Here is a 20,000-nt window from a genome sequence, read left to right on the forward strand (position 1 = left end):
ATATAAAGTGGGACACTCGAGATCCTGAGGAGGTGGTGGCCCGATACAGGAAGGTGTTGAAGATCTGCCGGAAAGGAAGGACCATGGGGGCAGCTTTCAGAGCTGTCGGTGTTGACCGCAACACCATTGCCGTCAATGCCCCAATGGCAGAACTTTGCATTGCTGCCCCAGAAACCTTTTCAGAGCTCAGAGAGAGGTGCTCCAGTGACTGGCTGATCACCTTTGTTGTATTTGCATTGTTGCATTTTTGTTGTTGTTCTTGTTAGAGAGTAGAATGCATGGTTAAATGTGCATTTATTGTTAGTGTAGTTTTTTTCAAATAAATGTTTTCCAATTTCACTTTACTTCCTCGATGCTGTGTTGTGTGCTTTTGCCATTCATTTGTTTAACAACTTAACGTCTGAGGTCATTTTTGGAAACTTTGACGGAGCATGTATGTAGTCACACTTTACATCAGTTGCTGCAGAAGTGTCTACTAATGGTATGTCCCTCAGTAACAGGCCATTTATAAATGCTTATAAAGTATAGATAGTGTCCCACTTTATATTAACCCATGCAAAACACTTTACTAATGATTAGTAAATGGTTTCTATAGTATGTTCCTCAGTTACGGAACATTTATAAATGCTTATAAAGTATAGATAGTGTCCCACTTTATAATAACCCATGCAAAACACTTTACTAATGATTAGTAAATGGTTTCTATAGTGTGTTCCTCAGTTACGGGCCATTTGTAAATGCTTATAAAGTATAGATAGTGCCCGCTTTATATCAACCCATGCAAAACACTTTACTAATGATTAATAAATGATTTCTAAAAACCTATATTAAGCATAAACTGAGGTGTTACATGTGCTAACATATATTATTTCACTCATGAATTAGACAATAGCTTATGCATGACAAAGGTTATTCATAATGACCCATAAATGGTGAGCAGACCATTATCACATACCTTAAAAATGATCTTACAAATCATTAGTAACTCATTGAAACCTGGTTGATTAATAATTTGTAAACCCATAAATGGTGAGCAGACCATTATCATATACCTTATTAATGATCTTATAAATCATTAGAAAATCATTTGAAACATGTTTATACAAAACATGACTACTCGTTTACAAATAGCTTACTAATGTCCTTATTAACGATCTTTTAGATCATTAAAAAATTATTTGAAACATGTTCATACAAACATGACTACTCGTTTACAAATAGCTTACTAATGCCCTTATAAATTATCTTTTAGATCATTAGAAAATCATTTGAAACATGTTCAGAAATACATTAATACTCATTTATAAATCGCTTACTAATGTCCTTATTAACAAATCTTATAGATCATTAGAAAACATGTTCATAAATACATTACTACGCATTTATTAATACCTTACTAACGTTTGTGAATGTTGGGAGAATGATTTGTAAATGATTAACAGACTATCAACAAATGCTTCATAAACGGTTTATTAAGGAGGGTTATTCTAAAGTGTTACCGAAGTATGGTATTCAATTTGTGTCCTTTATAGGTCACATGATCTCTCTCTCTCTCTCTCTCTCTCTCTCTCTTTGGTGGCTCACACACACACACACACATACACACACACACACACGCACACATGCATACGCACCTGCAAACACACACACAAACAGACACACACACATGCACACACACACACACATACACACACACACACACACACGCGCGCGCGCGCACACATACAGACACACACATACAGGCATATACCTTACACTGGCACACACACACACACATTTCACAAACATTACAATGATACGGCATAAACATATACACTACACTGACAGTCACACACACACACTGATACACAAACACGTTAGCAACGTAATAAAGAGTATTATGACTAAAACTTACATAGTTGTGGCTTTGCCAAATTTTCATCCTTCAGAGATCCTTTGTGATAACTGCGGACTGAAGCTCCTGGGTGCGCTGGGTCTGAAATGAAACTGATCACTTTGTTCTGCAAGGGTACATCGTTAAAGACACTGCGTGAGAGGTGCAGGGTGTCCCAGACATCTGGTCTCTTGTACCAGGGAACCTCCTCTCTCCGGTCTTGCTCAGGTGTGCTGATGTTGTAACCACTCTTGAAGTTCTCAACTGCCTTTGAAATTTTTTTCAGGTACGGCTCCTCATTACTCAGAGAGGTGAAGCTGAACACAACAGCATCTGTTACATCTGGGTCCATGAGGAAAGAGTCAAGCTCAGGGCCTGGAGGTTTAATCTTGTTATTTGGTAGTTTGTTTATGTTCATTGTGACCACGTTGATCTCAGTCTCCTTTCCATCCAGCCACTGCTCCATTTCTTTCCCACTGAAGCCAGATGCATCCTGGGACTTCAGGAGGTCTCTCAGGGCCGTTTCATCCAGGTCACCTCCTCTGATGGCTGGGATCAGGTATGTCATTTTCGATAGGAACTCAGTGGTGAAAACCCTCAGACTGCTTTGGAATGTCTCCAGTTGGTGGACGATGTCTACAGCCTTGATCTCTGTGCTACTCCTCAGCAGGTCGTTGGTTCTCTTCTCTGCCTGGTGGAATTCATCCATCGCCTCCTCCACTGCTGACACCAGTGTCTCTGAGATCAATCTCTTCAGCTTGGACTCAGTGTTAGTAAGCTTGCTCAGTGGATACAACCAGACCTTCACAGGCACACCCTTCTCTCCTTTATCCCACATACTGGGCAGATTTTTGTACACCGTCACAGCCTCCTCGTATGTAGAAGGGAGCTTTTTCAGTAAAATGTCACCATATAACTTGCAGCTGAAGTTCTGCACATTCTTCTTGTCATCTTCATCCATGTTTAGGCTTCCATCCCCACTGATCTCAATTGATGGGATCTTTTTGATCATCACATGTAGGTTTCCCTGGATGTTTTGCTTATTTGAATCATCGCTGGCCATTTCTTGGAATTCCATGTGTGCATTAGCCCCAAAGAGCACCCCACTCACAACATGTGTGGCATCTGTCTTTTTAGAGACCTCAGGATATAGAGTCTTTAGTTCTGATATCATGAGCTCTTTAAACTCAGTGGTATCCTGGTAGCTCAGGGTGACACTGCACTGACGACTGGAGGAGGTCTTCTCGTTGAGATAATGGGCAGAACCTCCCACCTCCACCAGCCCACAGAAGAAGCTGGCCTTCAATGAGGCGCTCACATCCAACAGACTGGTCTTTGCACTACGGGACTCAGATGCTGCCACCTGAAGTCTTGTGAAGGGCTGTGGACGGACACGTGTTTTGCTCTCTATGTCCTCCTTCTTCCAGCTGATTCCTGAAATGAGAGGTAGGAGACCAGTGGCATTACCAACACTGGCATGGCCATGGCACTAATACAGTACTGACACTGGCATGACCATGGCACTAATACAGTAATACAGTACAGACACTGGCATGGCCATGGCACTGATACAGTAATACAGTACAGACACTGGCATGGCCATGGCACTAATACAGTACTGACACTGGCATGGCCATGGCACTAATACAGTAATACAGTACAGACACTGGCATGGCCATGGCAGTAATACAGTACCAACACTGGCATGGCCATGGCACTAATACAGTACTGACACTGGCATGGCCATGGCACTAATACAGTAATACAGTACAGACACTGGCATGGCCATGGCACTGATACAGTACTGACACTGGCATGGCCATGGCACTAATACAGTACAGACACTGGCATGGCCATGGCACTAATACAGTACTACAGTACCGACACTGGCATGGCCATGGCACTAATACAGTACTGACACTGGCATGGCCATGGCACTAATACAGTAATACAGTACACCTGTGGGGTCCCTGAAGGATCAATACATGTAACCCTTTGGTAATGTCATTAGGAGGCACAACATCAATTATCATAACTATGCAGATGACACCAAGTTCTATATTTCTGTAAAACCCAACAATTGCAGCTCAATTGATTGCTTGGTAAATTGCATTGCTAATATAAATGTATGGATGTCACAGAACTTTCTCCAGCTCAACCAAGATAACTGAGTTATTAGTCATTGGTGAAAAAGCTGATGTCATATTTGACTCAGATCTTAATTTTGAAAACTGATACAATTAATTTCGAAACACTGTTCATGACTTAAGAATGTATTAATCAAGTGCCTTGTATTAATAATTACCTTGTATGAACCATGTGCTTATGTAAGCAGGAAGATGGCTTTTCTGTGTTTCTGTGTGTGTAACTTATATTATTAGGTGCTGACACCACTTAGTCTGCATATGGGTTAGAGCATATGCATGAGAGAAGGAACATTTTGTCCATGTTTAGGTGAGCTCAGAGGTGATAAGATGGGTCGAACTGTTCTTGTTCGACCCTGCGTAACACTGACATCCTTGCAGAAAGCACAGTTGTGATGACACAAAAAGACTTTTGGACGAGATTGGACGGCTATTCTTGCCGACATTAGAAACATTTATGGCGTCAGAATTAGATAAATCTTAAGTATATAAACCCTGTGCGACGTGATTGCTTCACTTTCATCCTTGTGCTGTGAGTGTGCCCGATTACGATTGTTACTGAATAAATATACTGATCTACAACTCCGGAGTCCTGAGCTAACTTGAGTGGATTTTCACCTAAAAAAACCCATGTGAAAAATATAATTAAAACATCTTTTTATCACTTAAGAAACAGTGCTAAGGTGCAACCGTTTCACTTTCAGGCTGAAAGACTGATGCACGCTTTTATCACTAGCGAGCTGGAATACTGTAACTCTATCTTGTCTGGTCTACCAAAGAAAGCAAAAAAGTAAATTACAAATAATACAAAATGCTGCAGCACCAGTCCTCACCAAAACAAGACGGAGGGTGCACATCACACCAGTCTTAAAATCATTGCACTGGTTGCCTGTTAATTTCATAATAGATTTTAAGATTATTTTACTAGTCTATCTCTAAATGCATTGATGATGTCGTCCCTAGGGTCAGTGTTAGGACTTTACCAAACCAAAAGCCCTGGGTAAATGGTAATGTTCGTGCTAAGCTCAGAGCACGGTCCTCTGCCTATAACTCTGGTGACCCGAAGGCTTTGAGGAAGTCCAGATGTTACCTACAGAGGGCCATCAGAGATGGAAAAAGAGATTACAGGGACAAGCTGGAGTCCACCTACCTCAGCTCTGACCCCCGACGCATGTGGGATGGCCTGCGACACATCACAGGCTATAAAGGGAGAAATAGCAGTGATGATCAGCCTGCCGCCTCTCTACCTGATGACCTCAACACTTTTTACGCAAGGTTTGAGGCAACCAACACCATTCCTTCCGCGAGACTGACCGAGGACCGAGACAATCTACAAGAAGGGTCAGAGTCGGCTCTACTTCCTGAGGAGGTTGAGATCCTTCAATGTCTGCAACAAACTCCTTCGCATGTTCTACCAGTCTGTTGTTACCAGTGTCCTTTTTTATGCTGTGGTGTGCTGGGGAGGCAGCATAAAGAAGAGGGATGCAGGTCAACTGGACAGGCTGGTGAGGAAGGCGGGAGCTGTTGTTGGCACCGAACTGGACTGCCTCACAACAGTGGCGGAGAGAAGGACCCTGAGTAGGTTGCTGATCATCTTGGACAATGCTCACCACCCACTTCACAGAACTCTCAATGGACAGAGGAGACTCCTGTCACTGTCATGCTCATCGGACAAGTCCTTTTTCCCCAGGGCCATTCAGCTTTTTAACGCCACTCAGAAGGGGAAGGGGAGGGAGATGGAAATCTCTGCATGAGTCTGCCCTCCCCTGCTCATCTCATATATTACTCACTTATATATTCTGCACTATCACTTTGCTCTTTGCACTTTCAGAAACACACACACACACAGAGAAGCACAAGAACACTATCTTGCACTATCCATCCACACAAGCACAAGACCATTATATTTGTTTGCACTATCCACACCAGCAGCAAAAGAACACTTTCCTCCTGAACAACCGACAATCACAACCATTGTATTCTGTATCATTGTATTCTGTATCATAGGGTCAGACCCATTACTGTATCAGTAAACACTTTTGTTCTCCCTATGTATATATTTGTGATTTATGTATGTATGTCGGTGAGGTGTACATGGTTGTTATAGTTACCATTCAACGTTACCAGAGCATTGATATAAAACAGTGAACTTTTTTTTACATGTTCTACTTAATATGGGGACACTAGCCAGCCAATCAGAAAATAGTATTTCTCACCACCGCTGTATAAGAAATTGTATTTCTTCCATTGCCTTGGCTACCTCACCAACAAGATAGCCCTTTTATAAGACTTTAAGCCATTATAGGCAAGCATACACAATTACAGTGCCTTGCATAAGTATTCACCCCCTTGGATGTTTTACCCTTTTATTGCTTTTATAAATCAATCATGGTAAATATAGGTTGGCTTTTTTGACAAATCTTTTTACAAAAAAGTCGTTTCTACACAGTTGTGACGGTACGCATGACATTCTTACCATTGTTCAGTGTTTGATTATGTTGAAAATGTTCAGCGCATAAACGCTGCTTTAAAAAGACGTTTGACTTCCGGGTTAACCGGAAGTGAACCAGAATTTGGTTTATATTATTTAGGCTGTTTTATGAGATGTTGGTTATGCCGTCATGTAGCAAATGGGATATTTATATTATTGTGCATTTTTCCAGCCATATGGAATAGAGTTTGTTAGCTGTTAAAGCTTTGTGGTTTCAAGTACCTGAGACACCCCTGTGTATTGTGACATTTTGGTTTGTGCCAATTGTAGGGGCATGCTTAGGCCCGATTTAAGCCTGTCTATTCATTCTGTTGAGAGAACTTCTAATAAAGAGACGTAAGTCTTAGAGCTCTCTAGATAATTGTGTCCAAACTAGCAAACGTGGTAAAGTTGTCTTATTACAATTAATTGTTTTGGCTATTATGCCAAATGATGCTATTATGCCCAATTATTTGTCTGATTGCAAAGTATTTGTTTTTCGCTCTTTTGTTTTATATAAATATTAGTATTATTATGTTTGCCCTTTCGGGCCTTCTTTTTGGAAAAATAAAATTTCCAATCATACCAAACCATATCTCCAAGTCATCCTGAGAGTTATTCTATCAAGCTCAACCGCTCATCTACTCTACCCTTAACAACAGTTTTGTCAATTAAATACAAATATGTAATGAAAAATAAGTGATTCCATAAGTATTCACCCCCTTTAAAATAACTGACATAATTCAACAGAGGTCCAGCCAATTGCTGCTAAAAGTCTCACAATTAGTGAAATGGGGATCAGTGTGCAGTGAATATGGCTCAAGTGATTGTAGTATAACGACACCTGTGTCTGGAAGGTCCATTCACTGGTCAGTATTCAGTAATCAGTATTCCTGGTTACCGTTACACCATGAAGACCAAAGATCACTCCAAGCAACTCAGAGAAGAGGTTATTGAAAAGTATAAGTCAGGGGAAGGATACAAAAAAATGTCAAAGGCACTAAACATCCCCTGGAATTCTGTTAAATCCTTCATCAAGAAATGGAAGGAATATGGCACATGTGTAAATCTGCCTAGAGCAGGCCGTCCTCACAAACTGAGTGACCGTGCAAGAAGGAGACTAGTGAGAGAGGCCACCAAGACACCTATGACTACTCTGAAGGAGTTACAAGCTTCAGCAGCTGAGATGGGAGAGACAACATACAACAACTTTTCCCCGGGTTCTTAACCAATCAAAGCTTTATGGAAGAGAGCCACTGTTGAAAAGAAAAGTCCACTTTGGTCTCATCAGACCACAGAACCTTCTTCCACTTGACCATGGAGTCTCCCACATGCCTTTTGGCAAACTCTAGTCGATATTTGATATGAGTTTTTTTCAACAGTGGCTCTCTTCCATAAAGCTTTGATTGGTGAAGTATACTCTGCTGTTAAAATATTAAATAAGTCAATGTTCAAAAAGGTAGGAGGTGGAGTGGAGGAATGACTTACCTACCTACCTTATCAAAAAGCATCCCAAAGTGTTTAAAGATTCACCTCTTATTCAACTCTTTTGAACGTATCTGTCATTCTAATGTATTTGTCAAAATGTTTCTTTTTTTATAGTTATTATTATTGTTAAAAAGGGCTGTCTCACCAGTTGCCTCCAGCTGTGCACCCCCGCTGTGCAGGCCACTCACGGGACCTGGGGTCCAGGCAGAGGTCAGCCTATCAGTTGATCCCAGGAGTCCGTGGGGCTCGTGCACAGTGGAAATTCACTGGCCAGATGGTCACCCCATGCTGGGTTTCCAAAGCAGGTCTGAACATGCCCTCTCATCCCCCCCTCTGGCCTATATAAGCTTGGGCCACCACTGGCCAGTTGTGGGTCAGAAGAAGCTGGAGAAAGTCATCATCAAGGAGTTCGGTGGACTGTTCAACATCATTATCAGAGACATTCACTTTCATCATTGCCGTGCGTCGATAAGATTGTGAGTGTTCTGTTGTCATATGTGTGTTTAGTCGCAAGTCTGTTTCGTGTCAGTGTAGATCATATATGTACGTTTATTTGTGTAGGAAGCATTCACTGTCAGATCTCATTTATGCTACTTTAAAGATTTACCGTTGGTAACGGAGATACTGGAATGTCCACCGTTACGCGGCACGGTATTAAAGGGACATATCCGCATTTATAGCCGTAATATTCATCATGTAGGCTATACTATATTCATTCTTGTTGTTTATATACTTGTTAATATTTGTATATATTTGTTATATATTATTTCCACGGTTCAAACACGGATTATATCAGTCAGTTCACGGATTCAAATGTGGATATAAGTCCCTTTACACGGGATAATTATATTCACGGGCATCATTCATCAACCACTTCATGTCTTCACTTCGTGTGTGTGTGCAATAAATCAGACCTCATTGGAACATTGGCATCCGTTATTGTTCTGACCGGACAAACCTGTGGCGATTGTCACCTATTTCAAGTACACCAGCATATAGTCCTTTTGGGTTTCATTCCAACTCAACATCCCCCTATTTTATAATTATTGTTCATGTTATTATGCTCCGCTACAAAGCGTAACCATTTCATGTGTGTGTGTGTGAGTGTGTGTGTGTGAGTGTGTGACTGTGTGTGTAACCATTTTAAAACGTTGTGTCTCAGCAGCACGAATTAGGAGCTGTTGGCTAGAGGAGTTGCTTTTGGTGTGTTGTTGTAGATTTTGGTTTTACTATCTAATAAAAAATATTGCAATATCATTACAGGATTATGAGACTTGTGGCGAGTACCTGGTATTAATCGGTCATTCCGGGCATCATAGAGTGTACCCAGATAGAAGGGTCTGCCAAGGGCGTTGGTCTCCAGAACTGATTCTGTTAGAGCTGGAACAGAAAACAAACCATTTAGATATCAATGAAAAACCCACTTCTGCTGAATCAGCCTGAATGAATATTTCAACATGGATGACTCCTACTGCTGAATCAACATGAATGAATGACTCCTACTGCTGAATCAACATGGATGACTCTTACTGCTGAATCAACATGAATTAATTACTCCTACTGCTGAATCAACATGGATGACTCTTACTGCTGAATCAACATGAATTAATTACTCCTACTGCTGAATCAACATGGATGACTCTTACTGTTGAATCAACATGAATGAATGACTCTTACTGTTGAATAAACATAAATTAATGACTCCCACTGAACTTACATGAATGCATGTCTCCGATTGCTGAATCCTTATGAATGGCTCCGACTGCTGATTTAACACGAACAAATGCTGAGTCAACTGCTGAATCAACATGAATGACTATTACTCAGTACTCAACTGGAAAGATTAACTCTTATTGGTGATTGGATATGAATTCATAACTTTTGCTAATTAACATCTCCATTGTACGTCGCTTTGGACAAAAGCATCTGCTAAATGACTAAATGTAAATGTAATGTAAACATGTAACCCTAACCCTGTACCTAAATCCTGTATTCACCTAACATTATAATCACATTCACAAAGGGTTATAAAGTGTTCATAACATTATAAACACATGCATAAAGGGTTATAAAGACTTCATAACATTATAAACACATGCATAAAGGGTTATAAAGACTTCATAACATTATAAACACATTCATAAAGGGTTATAAAGACTTCATAACGCCTCATAATGATTGATACAAGTCTATTACAGAGCTAGAAGTATCGGAATGTATAATATAGCATATTTTACCTCTTAATACAGGCATTGAGGACATATTTGCCACATGTTCAATGTTTTTTTTCAGCAAATGCGCTTTCCTTTGATATTACTTGGATTTTATTAAGTATTTTTCTCAAAAACAATGGCATCGAACAACCATACAAGTAAAAGTTAAGTGTCGGCACAACAGCATCTATTTTGTCCATCATATTAATGTGATATGTTTTACAGCATTCATAGGTTACATTTTACACAATATAGAGCAGCAGGAAGAAAAATGAAATGGTAAATTATATCAATATCAACCATCAATCACAAACCTACTTAAACACATACAGAATCCATTTTGTTCATCTTCCGATAAACAAGTCGCTTCTCAGTCACAATAGACAGGGTTAGTCTCTCCGTCTCATTGATTCCCTTAACAATATTTATTCTACTATCCACAGTTGGTAGGTCGGTCTGTAACCATTTATGTGCAACAGGTATCAATCATTTCTTGTCAGATCTTCTGGCATATCACCCAAATTAAGTGAAAGACATGACCTTGGAATTTTCAGATCCAAAATGTGTTGTGTAGTTTCCCAAACATTCTCCCAAAAATGTGGTAGTGATCTGCAGCCACATCCCCACAACCCCTCCGACATGTATGTGTTAGTGATGTCACTGTCTCCCCTTGACGTCCAAGTTCTTCTGATGGTTTGTAGTTAAATACTACTATTTTTTGTATGTTAAGCTTATAGTCTGAAAAGTTGCCAAATGTGTCAAGGAGATCTAAAAGCGTGTGGAGAGACCTATCTGGATTTGCAATATACTGTACGTATAACAAAAATATCATTGGCATATAATGCTATTTTATGCTCCTTCCTGTTTACATCAATTCCATGGATATCATCATTTTATCTCATAGCTTGTTTCAAGGGTTCAATGTAAAGTGCAAAAAGGGTTGGGGGATGAGGGCATCCCTGATGAGGTTGGTTAGCTGTCCATTTATTTAAATTCTTGCTTTAGGGGCTGAATATAAAGTTAAAAAAATATCAATAGATTTTTCAGTGAAGCCAAACCGTACCAGGACCAAAAACAGATATTCCCAACTGACTGAAAAGCTTTCTCTGCATCAAGACCAATTAACGCTGCATTCATTTTACTTTCTCTAATATTTTGTATTATATGGAGAGAGCGATATTTTCTGCAATTGGCGCCCCCTAATAAATCCTGTTTTGTCAGTATCAACCAGTTCGGAATAAAATAATCTAATCTCTTGGATATAAAAGATGAATAAAGTTTTGAGATTGGCCTGTAGGAGCTACATAACATTTTATCCTTTTCCTCTTTTGGGGTGACAAAAATAATTGCATCGTCCCACGAAGGAGGGGTCGACCTTTTTCTCATGAGTCCAGTTACATGATTTTAAGAGAACTGGGATCAGATGCTCTCCAAATGTTTTGTACTATTAAGCATGTAGGCCATCTGTTCCTGGGGTTTTATCATACAACACATTCACTAGTTCTTTACTTGAGATCACTGAGGTTAAACAGCTATTTTGAAAGTCACCGATTGAGGAGTGGTATATATATAAGGAAGAAATCTATTCTCAAGTACAAGTGTGGGGAGCAGAGAAATATGTATACTTTTTCTCCATTGGGTCTCTCAGGTCTCTCCACACGTCCAGTAAGCTGGTCTCTTTCAGACTTATTCTCAGAATTTTAGTCTGAAGTGATCATCCTTTTATTGTTTGAAGTATCCAATCTATTTATTACTGTGTTAAAATCTCCTGCACCGATTATTGTACCTTGATAAGCTCCAGAACTTTCTTGAAAAGTTTTGGATCACTCCGAGGTAAACTGAAGGGTGGTCATTTGATCTTCTATTTTATCTTGCACTAGAAAAAATCTGCCTTCGCTGTCCCTTATCTTGTATGTTCTTACTCAAGTTTTGAATAGCTTTCGCAGTGGTAGGATGCTCTTTAGCAGGCTCCATTCTCTCCGTGCTGGATTTATTATCCAATGTATTTTTCCTGTCTCTTGTCGGTTTTAGCCATTCTAATTTCTTGCATGTACAATAGTATCTTGTTTTAGCATTTTTTTTTTTACTTTATCAGGAGAGTTTTTCGGTCTATGCCGCCATCTTGAATGTTCGCCTGGAAGTCCAAATGTGCTTTCATAATAATAGTTGTGTAGGGCTTATACTTCAACATCAGAATGCTTTATAATTGCAGTTATGTCTATTTATGGAGAGTTATATAGACTTATATCAGTCGCTATGATGCGCTATGAATACTTTTTAGAAATATGTTTGTAATACTTTGCGAATATGGTCTTAAAGTAAAGTGAAGAATGAATAACTCTTTCTAATGGATCAACATGATTTAATAAACCTTTTATGAGTCACCTTTGCTCTTTAATTCCATACTGGAGAGGAGCAGGCAGAAGTGCAGAGAGGAAGAGGCGTTGCAGGCAGCGGATCCGGGAGACACTGAAGGCCCAAACTGGTCCCGTGTCAGTTGTCACAGTTGTTGCTGAGCAGGAACCTGAGCTCACCCCAATCGACAGGAACCCTCCTGTATGATGAGCCACCTGGTGGATAGAGTAGTGGTGTCACCAACAATGGTCTTTGACATGGAGTAATGTTGGAACTGGAACTTGGAACTTGGAACTTGGCTACAGAAGGCAGTAATCCTTCCCCTTTTTCATTACGTCACATTAGTGGCTGCTTGCTTATGAAGCTACTGAGTCATGCTGGGCAGAGGAGACATGGCAGACCCACTCTGGGCCTCTGTACATCAAACATTAAAGTGCTGACTAATGGTAAATGTAGAGACTCTAATTGAAACCTTAAAGTGCTGACTTAATCACATACAAACAGTATTTTTACCAAGAACATTTCAGCAAACTACTCTAAGTCACACTAATAGACAGAAAAACCTGCCAATACAAACCTAAAATGGGTCTTATTAATATGAGGTCTTTAACGTTGAAAGCTGCACTCGTTAATGAGTTGATAACAGACAACCAAATTGAAATTTTCTAACTGAAACTAAACCACATGGATATTTTGCCTTGAATGAGTCTACCCATCCAAGTCATGCCATATGCCTCTTAGTACAGACCGTAAAGGTGGAGTAGCAACAAGTTACCTTGCCAATGTAGGAAATTTCCCCAAGACTGGAATTTAAAATCAAATAATTTCAAGTTCTCGTTCTTAATCTTATACACCCAAACTGGAAAACCACCAACCAGACACTCTTGTGACACCCCCTGGCCCCTACACTGAACCTAACCTAGGGTAACCTAACCCTAACCCCTACCCCAACCCCAACCCCAACCCCAACACCCCCTGGCCCTTAGACTGAACCTAATCTAGGGTAACCTAACCCTAACCTTAACCCCAACTCGGACCCAGACCTGCCACCACAACCTACATCTGACCCCATCCCTAACTCTAACCCTAACCCTAACACCAACACCCCCTGGCCCCTACACTAGGTAAAGTGTTGCTTCTCCTCCTCCACGTCCTGTACTGCAAGGCATGTGGTAAGCGCAGAAAAAGTGTTTTATGTATTTTGTTGTTTGTTTGCCTGTTTGGTTTGCTTTGAACTCAGCACTTATTCATACCTTTGTTCACCTTTTTAGCGTGTGGTTTTTAGCACTTAACCTTTTAGCACTTAATTTATCAACTTCAGCACTTTTTACCAGTCTTTTATTCTATTACCTTACCTGAGTATGAACCCCACCCCACCTACTTCCTACAAATCCTCCCACACACACAAACACACAGACAGACAAAAGACCTTACACACACACACACATACATTACACACCATAAGGGAGGCCTCCTGGGTAGGGATGGGTATCGTTTGGGGTTTTTCCGATACCGGTGCTAAACCGATACTTTTAAAACGATACCGGTGCCTAAACGGTGCCTGAACCGATACTTTTTTTTTTAAAGCACAAAGCGACGATTGACGACTTTAAAGAAAGGCTTTTTTTATTCAAATTGAACAATATATGAACTGTTTAAAGTATGTTATGAATATAAATACATACAACACACTTGGCTTCCAACTACAGCTTCAAACTTTTTAACTTCAAACTATGAACATTATATTAACTGTAAACAACAGTTTATAGTATACTTAAATAAATATAAATAAATACAAAAACCAGCTTCAAACTTCTTTTGCAAAAATATGAGCATATTTGCCTTTGGAGTCAAAAATGTATTATTTTGTTTGCATTTATTTCATGAAATTTCATGATGTTATGATTTGTTTATACCTATCTTTTCTATATTGTTTATAGTTAATTTTGTTACTTGAACACACTGAGTACGAGAAAATGTGTACTGCCCCATTAAGAGACTACCGTAGGTTAAGGTTAGCTGTCATCTCCGTTTATTTTTCAGTCTTCTGTTGCTGATCTGCCATTGACTCTTGCCTTCTCTCCCCTCTTTTCACGCAATTGTTTTGTTGCATTTGCTGCACGTCGCGATGTTTTAATCTTTTTTGCGAAATACAGCAACACTTTTGACCGTTTACCTTTCGGTATTTTCTCTGTTAAAAGGTTGATGACTAGTTCTGTTTGTGCTTGCTCTGTGAAATGCTGCCTGCTCTTCACTGTCATAAGACTGTTGCTATGAAAACACCAATGAGCGTGAGCGACACAGGAAAAAGTTTACATTGGGAGCTGGGGCAGTTTTACATGTGCCCCACGGAATCTGCCTAGCGACCGTTTTCAATTGGCTCAGGCACCGAAACGAAGCACCGAAATCTGCGTTGCATTTCGGTCCGGGTAGGTACCGGTTGTATTGGAACCGGTTCCATATTGGTACCGGTTCTCGGTACCCAACCCTACTCCTGGGTGACCTCTAGGCCAGTGCACACAAAGGACGCTAAATCCATCCAATCACTGATAAGACTATAGATTTACAGTAACAATCCAATAATGATAAGACTATAGATTTACAGTCACAATTCAATCACTGATAAGACTGTATTTTCCCAACATTTGAACAGGCCCACTCATCACTGCAACCACACCATTGATCAGATTATAAATGTAAATTGGTTTACAAATCGACCGTCTAATAGTTCTAAATGCAAATACAAAATACTATCCATCAGCTAATTCTTTTCAATATCTAATTAGAACTCCCCCCCCCCCGAGTTGATCTGCAGGTGTAGTTTATCTGACAAGACTATAGTAGAGTTGATCTGCAGACCACAATAGAGTTCATGCTAAAACATATCCCCACCTCATATCGACCTATTTACAGATGGTGTCACAAGTGTTCTTCACTCAACCCTTGACACTGTTGCACCACTGAAAACAGAAAAGACTGGCCCCTGACTGACTGGTGCACTTTAACAAACTACTCAACATCTAAAAAGACGATGGTACAGTATACACCTTCTTTTGTGTTTCATGGATTCATGAATGAATCATGTAAATGTGTGTTAACATATTTTATCCTCTCTTCTCTTTTCCTCTGCACCCCTTCCCCCTCCTCCATTAAAGAATGACCAGAAATTAATAACCCCTTTTAATCATTCAACATTAAAAAGATTGTTGTCTAGAACATGTTTTTAACATGTAACAACAACAAGAACAACAACAACAGCAATACTGTATACTGTACCTCTACAATGTAAAGCTGCAAAAAAAACAGGGAAATATGAAAGAAGTTTCATTCAGTCTCTACGACACGTGGAAGATAGGAATGTACCTCATATTTCTGAGAAGTCTTGGACGTGGAAGACGAACTCGCTACAGAATTACTATGAGGAATGCCTGATGTGTCCGTGCTGTGCATGACCATAAACCATGAAATTACATTTAAGGACAAAACTATCAATCTGCATAAGTCTACTCTAAAAGCAGTACAAACCTGCATACCATTGCCTTAAAATACTCACCAGGTACTCGTTCCTTGTCAGGTCTGTTTGTGTGCGTTTGCGCGTGTAGCAGTTGTTCTCTTGCTAAAGTCAGACGATTCACTTTACTGCGGAGTTCAGATACTTATATACTGACACCAGAGGGCGGATCAGACACTTAAGCACATACACCAGAGGGTGATTTGGAATAGCAAGCATTCCAAAGCCATGTGTGTGAGTGTGTGTGTGTGCATGTGTATGTGTGTATGTGAGTGTGTGTATGTGTGTGTGTGTGTGTGTATGTGTGTGTGTGAGTGTGTGTTTGTGTGTGTGTGTATGTGTAACACGGTTTCCACCATGACATGTGACACCGTGACAATTATGTTGAGCACATCTTGAACAGATCCTCCGAATTTAAAGGTGCCACAAGGTGTATCTCTGCTTTAACCACTAAAGGAAAATAGGTGGTAGGGTTACGTAAGAGTTAGGGTTACAGTGGGGTATTTAGGGTTAGGGTTAAATGTCATATAGTCAATTTCATATTGTGAGTACATCACAGATAGCATGATGTGATGCAGTCTACTTATAGCCTAGTTCAGTGTAGTGGTGTGATGTACCCTGAGGAGAAAGGGCAATAATGCAGCTGAAACCAGTTCCTTTAATGAACCATCGCCAACCACTATTGAATAACAACAACAAATGCAAATACCTAATAAACACAGTAGGAGAGAATAGACTTAATGAACACAATAAGGAGAGACTAAACTTAATGAACACAATAGGAGAATAAATACTTAATGAACACAATAGGAGAATAAATACTTAATGAACACAATAGGAGAATAAATACTTAATGAACACAATAGGAGAATAAATACTTAATAAACACAATAGGAGAATAAAGACTTAAAAAAACACAATAGGAGAGTATAGTTCATCAGTTGACAAGCAGTTTGTTTCCTGGTTCGGTGTATGTGATAAGGTAATTTAGACATTCCTTACACCTGGGGATTTCCCATTTCAGTTTGTTTCCTGGTTCTGTGTGCGTGCCATGCTAATGGAAACATTCCTTACACCTGGACATGTTCCCAGTATCTTACCCAGCATATTCAATGACAAGTGCATGTGCAGATTAGGGACAATTTATTATTTTGTGACATTCCAGTCAACATTCCAGACCAGCCAAATGGCAATAACACCACTTTACCCTGAGGAGAAATGGCAATAACACCACTGTACCCTGAGGAGATATGGCAATAACACCACTGTACCCTGAGGAGAAATGGCAATAACACCACTGTACCCCGAGGAGAAATGGCAATAACACCACTGTACCCTGAGGAGAAAGGGCAATAATGCAGCTGAAACAGATTGTAATGAACCATTGCCAATCACTATTGAATAACAACAACAAATGCAAATACCTAATAAACACAGTAGGAGAGACTAGACTTAATGAACACAATAAGGAGAGACTAAACTTAATGAACACAATAGGAGAATAAATACTTAAAAAAACACAATAGGAGAATAAAGACTTAAAAAAACACAATAGGAGAGTAAAGTTCATCAGTTGACAAGCAGTTTGTTTCCTGGTTCGGTGTAGGTGATATGCTAATGGAGACATTCCTTACACCTGGACACGTTCCCAGTATCTGTTTCTGTGTATGTGATAAGGTAATTTAGACATTCCTTACACCTGGGGATTTCCCATTTCAGTTTGTTTCCTGGTTCTGTGTGCGTGCCATGCTAATGGAGACATTTCTTACACCTGGACATGTTCCCAGTATCTTACCCAGCATATTCAATGACAAGTGCATGTGCAGATTAGGGACAATTTATTCTTTTGTGACATTCCAGTCAACATTCCAGACCAGCCAAATGGCAATAACACCACTGTACCCCGAGGAGAAATGGCAATAACACCACTGTACCCTGAGGAGAAATAGCAATAACACCACTGTACCCTGAGGAGAAATGGCAATAACACCACTGTACCCTGAGGAGAAAGAGCAATAATGCAGCTGAAACAGACTGTAATGAACCATCGCCAACCACTGATGAATTTGAGTAACAACAACAATGAGGCAAAGACTTAATAGACACAATATGAGAGACTAGTCTTAATAAACACAATAGGAGAGATGTTTTTGGCGCTACAATGATGTTTAATATGAAGAATGGCCTCTGTGCCATTGCCATACCAGGGTCCGTAGGGATATTACTGCGCTATGTACATTTCTGGAGCCGCCAGCTAGGGGGGCGTGAGTACAACGTTAATGTAGCTTAAGGGGAGCTCCATTTCTCCGTTCCAGGGCTTTAACCGAGGAGTTTTGAGGTGATATGCTAGCTCATTTTAAACATTAACCCATGAGTTTAGAGGTGATATGCTAGCTCATTTTAAACATTAATCCATGAGTTTAGAGGTGATATGCTAGCTCATTTTAAACATTAACCCAGGAGGTGACACGAGAGAGGTTCACATTCTTTTAGTCATTCCAGAGGAGCAGGAAGACTGTGTGTGTGTGCCTGTGTGTCTTTGTGCATATGTGTGTGAGTGTGTGTGTGTGAGTGTGTGTCTGTGTGTGTCTTTGTGCATGTGTGTCTTTGTGCGTGTGTGTCTTTGTGTGTGTGTGTATGTATGTATGTGTGTGTGTGTGTGTGTGTGTGTGTGTGTGTGTGTGTGTGTGAGTGTGCGTGTGTGTGTGTGTGAGTGTGCGTGCGTGTGTGCGTTTGTGTGCGTGCGTGTGTGTGCGCGCGCGTGTGCGTGTGTGGGTGTGTGGGTGTGGAGTATTTAAGCACTGGCACTCTGCTGCTCTCCTCACTCTCCTCTGAGCTGAGAGAGAACACACTGCTCCTCATCATGAAGCTGATTGGTCTGCTGGTGCTGCTGGGTCTCGTCTCATTGGTGGAGGGGGAGGTTGTTAACTCCTTTGCTTCACCTTGTGCTCAGTTCTTCATTAAGGACCAGAATAACGGCTTCTTCAACGGCTTCTTCAACTTCTTTATGAACAATAACAACCCCGTCACTCCCACTGTACTGCACGACCAGAACAGGTACAAGCAGATCTGCCAGAGGTACAAGAACGATTACAGGTACGCCACTCTCTACGACACTCACAACAGGATCCCTGTGTACTCTGCCTACCTGTACACTGGATACACACAGTTAGCTAGAAGAACCACCTGGATGATTGAGCCTGAGGTGGGTTTACTTTGCTTTCAGTCTGTTATTTAGAATATAAATATGTGTGTGTGTGTTTGTTTGTGAGTTTGTGTGTGTGTGTGTTTTTTGTCGATTATTTAGAACATGAATGTGTGTTTGTGTGGATGTGTTTTCTGTTGATTATTTAGAATACAAATGTGTGTTTGTGTTTGTGTTTTTTTTGTCAGTTATTTAGAATAGAAGTATGTGTGTGTATGTGCGTTATTTAGAACATGACTGTAATTCTCATCGCTCATCATTCTTGTGACCTCTGTTCGTTTGTGATGGTGGAATGTGATGTTCACTGTGTGTGTGTGTGTTTGTATGTGTATATGTGTGTGTCATTAGAGTATGCTTGTGTAAAAAGCTGACTGACTAGAAAGAGTGATGTGTGACTCTCTGCTGCACTCTTGTGTCTCCAATCTGAACTGCAGCTTGATGGCCTTAACGGGGGAGATATGGCCACTGAAGCAAAGGCAGGGGGCCAGTTGGGCTCACATCAGGCTGTGAATGAGGACTACTTAGGACACAACTGTGATCAGGACCAATCAGACCTCACCAACTCCGCTCCACAGACAGGAAGTGATAACAAACAGAGGTTCCATCAGGTGGAGAATATAGTTAATAAGGATATTATTGTAAAGTGTAGCACGAACTCAGCCCATGTTGTGACTGTGTGTGTGTGTGTGTGTGTGACCTAAAGTCTCATACCAGTATGGGTGTAATGTGTGTGTGTGGTTA

The 20,000-nt window shown here is 40.4% G+C and overlaps 2 protein-coding genes across 2 annotated transcripts in view; both read right to left on the bottom strand.

The window, feature by feature from the left end:
• Positions 1 to 127, bottom strand: part of LOC105894685 (stonustoxin subunit beta-like) — a 4,689-nt gene extending 4,562 nt beyond the window's left edge. The window contains exon 1 of the mRNA XM_031563439.1: positions 17 to 127. Within this exon, the coding sequence (XP_031419299.1) occupies positions 17 to 127 (111 nt within the window). The remainder of the gene's footprint in view (positions 1 to 16) is intronic.
• A 1,756-nt stretch (positions 128 to 1,883) lies between these two features.
• On the bottom strand, positions 1,884 to 9,702 carry LOC105892870 (cytolytic toxin-alpha-like). The gene is made up of 3 exons (XM_031563440.1): positions 9,693 to 9,702; positions 9,263 to 9,355; positions 1,884 to 3,307 (listed from the first exon to the last, which is right to left on the bottom strand). The coding sequence occupies exons 1-3, from the start codon at positions 9,700 to 9,702 to the stop codon at positions 1,884 to 1,886; spliced, it is 1,527 nt and encodes a 508-aa protein (XP_031419300.1).
• Positions 9,703 to 20,000: the final 10,298 nt, after the last annotated feature.

The sequence above is a fragment of the Clupea harengus genome, chromosome 26 (genome assembly GCF_900700415.2).
Source record: "Clupea harengus chromosome 26, Ch_v2.0.2, whole genome shotgun sequence".
Lineage (NCBI taxonomy): Eukaryota > Metazoa > Chordata > Actinopteri > Clupeiformes > Clupeidae > Clupea > Clupea harengus.

What these genes read in the sequence shown, in the direction of transcription:
- LOC105892870 (XM_031563440.1), bottom strand. An exon ending in GAATGACCGATTAATACCAG is followed by an intron (nt 3,308 to 9,262) that starts GTACTCGCCACA and finishes CTCTCATTTCAG; the next exon opens with GAATCAGCTGGAAGAAGGAG.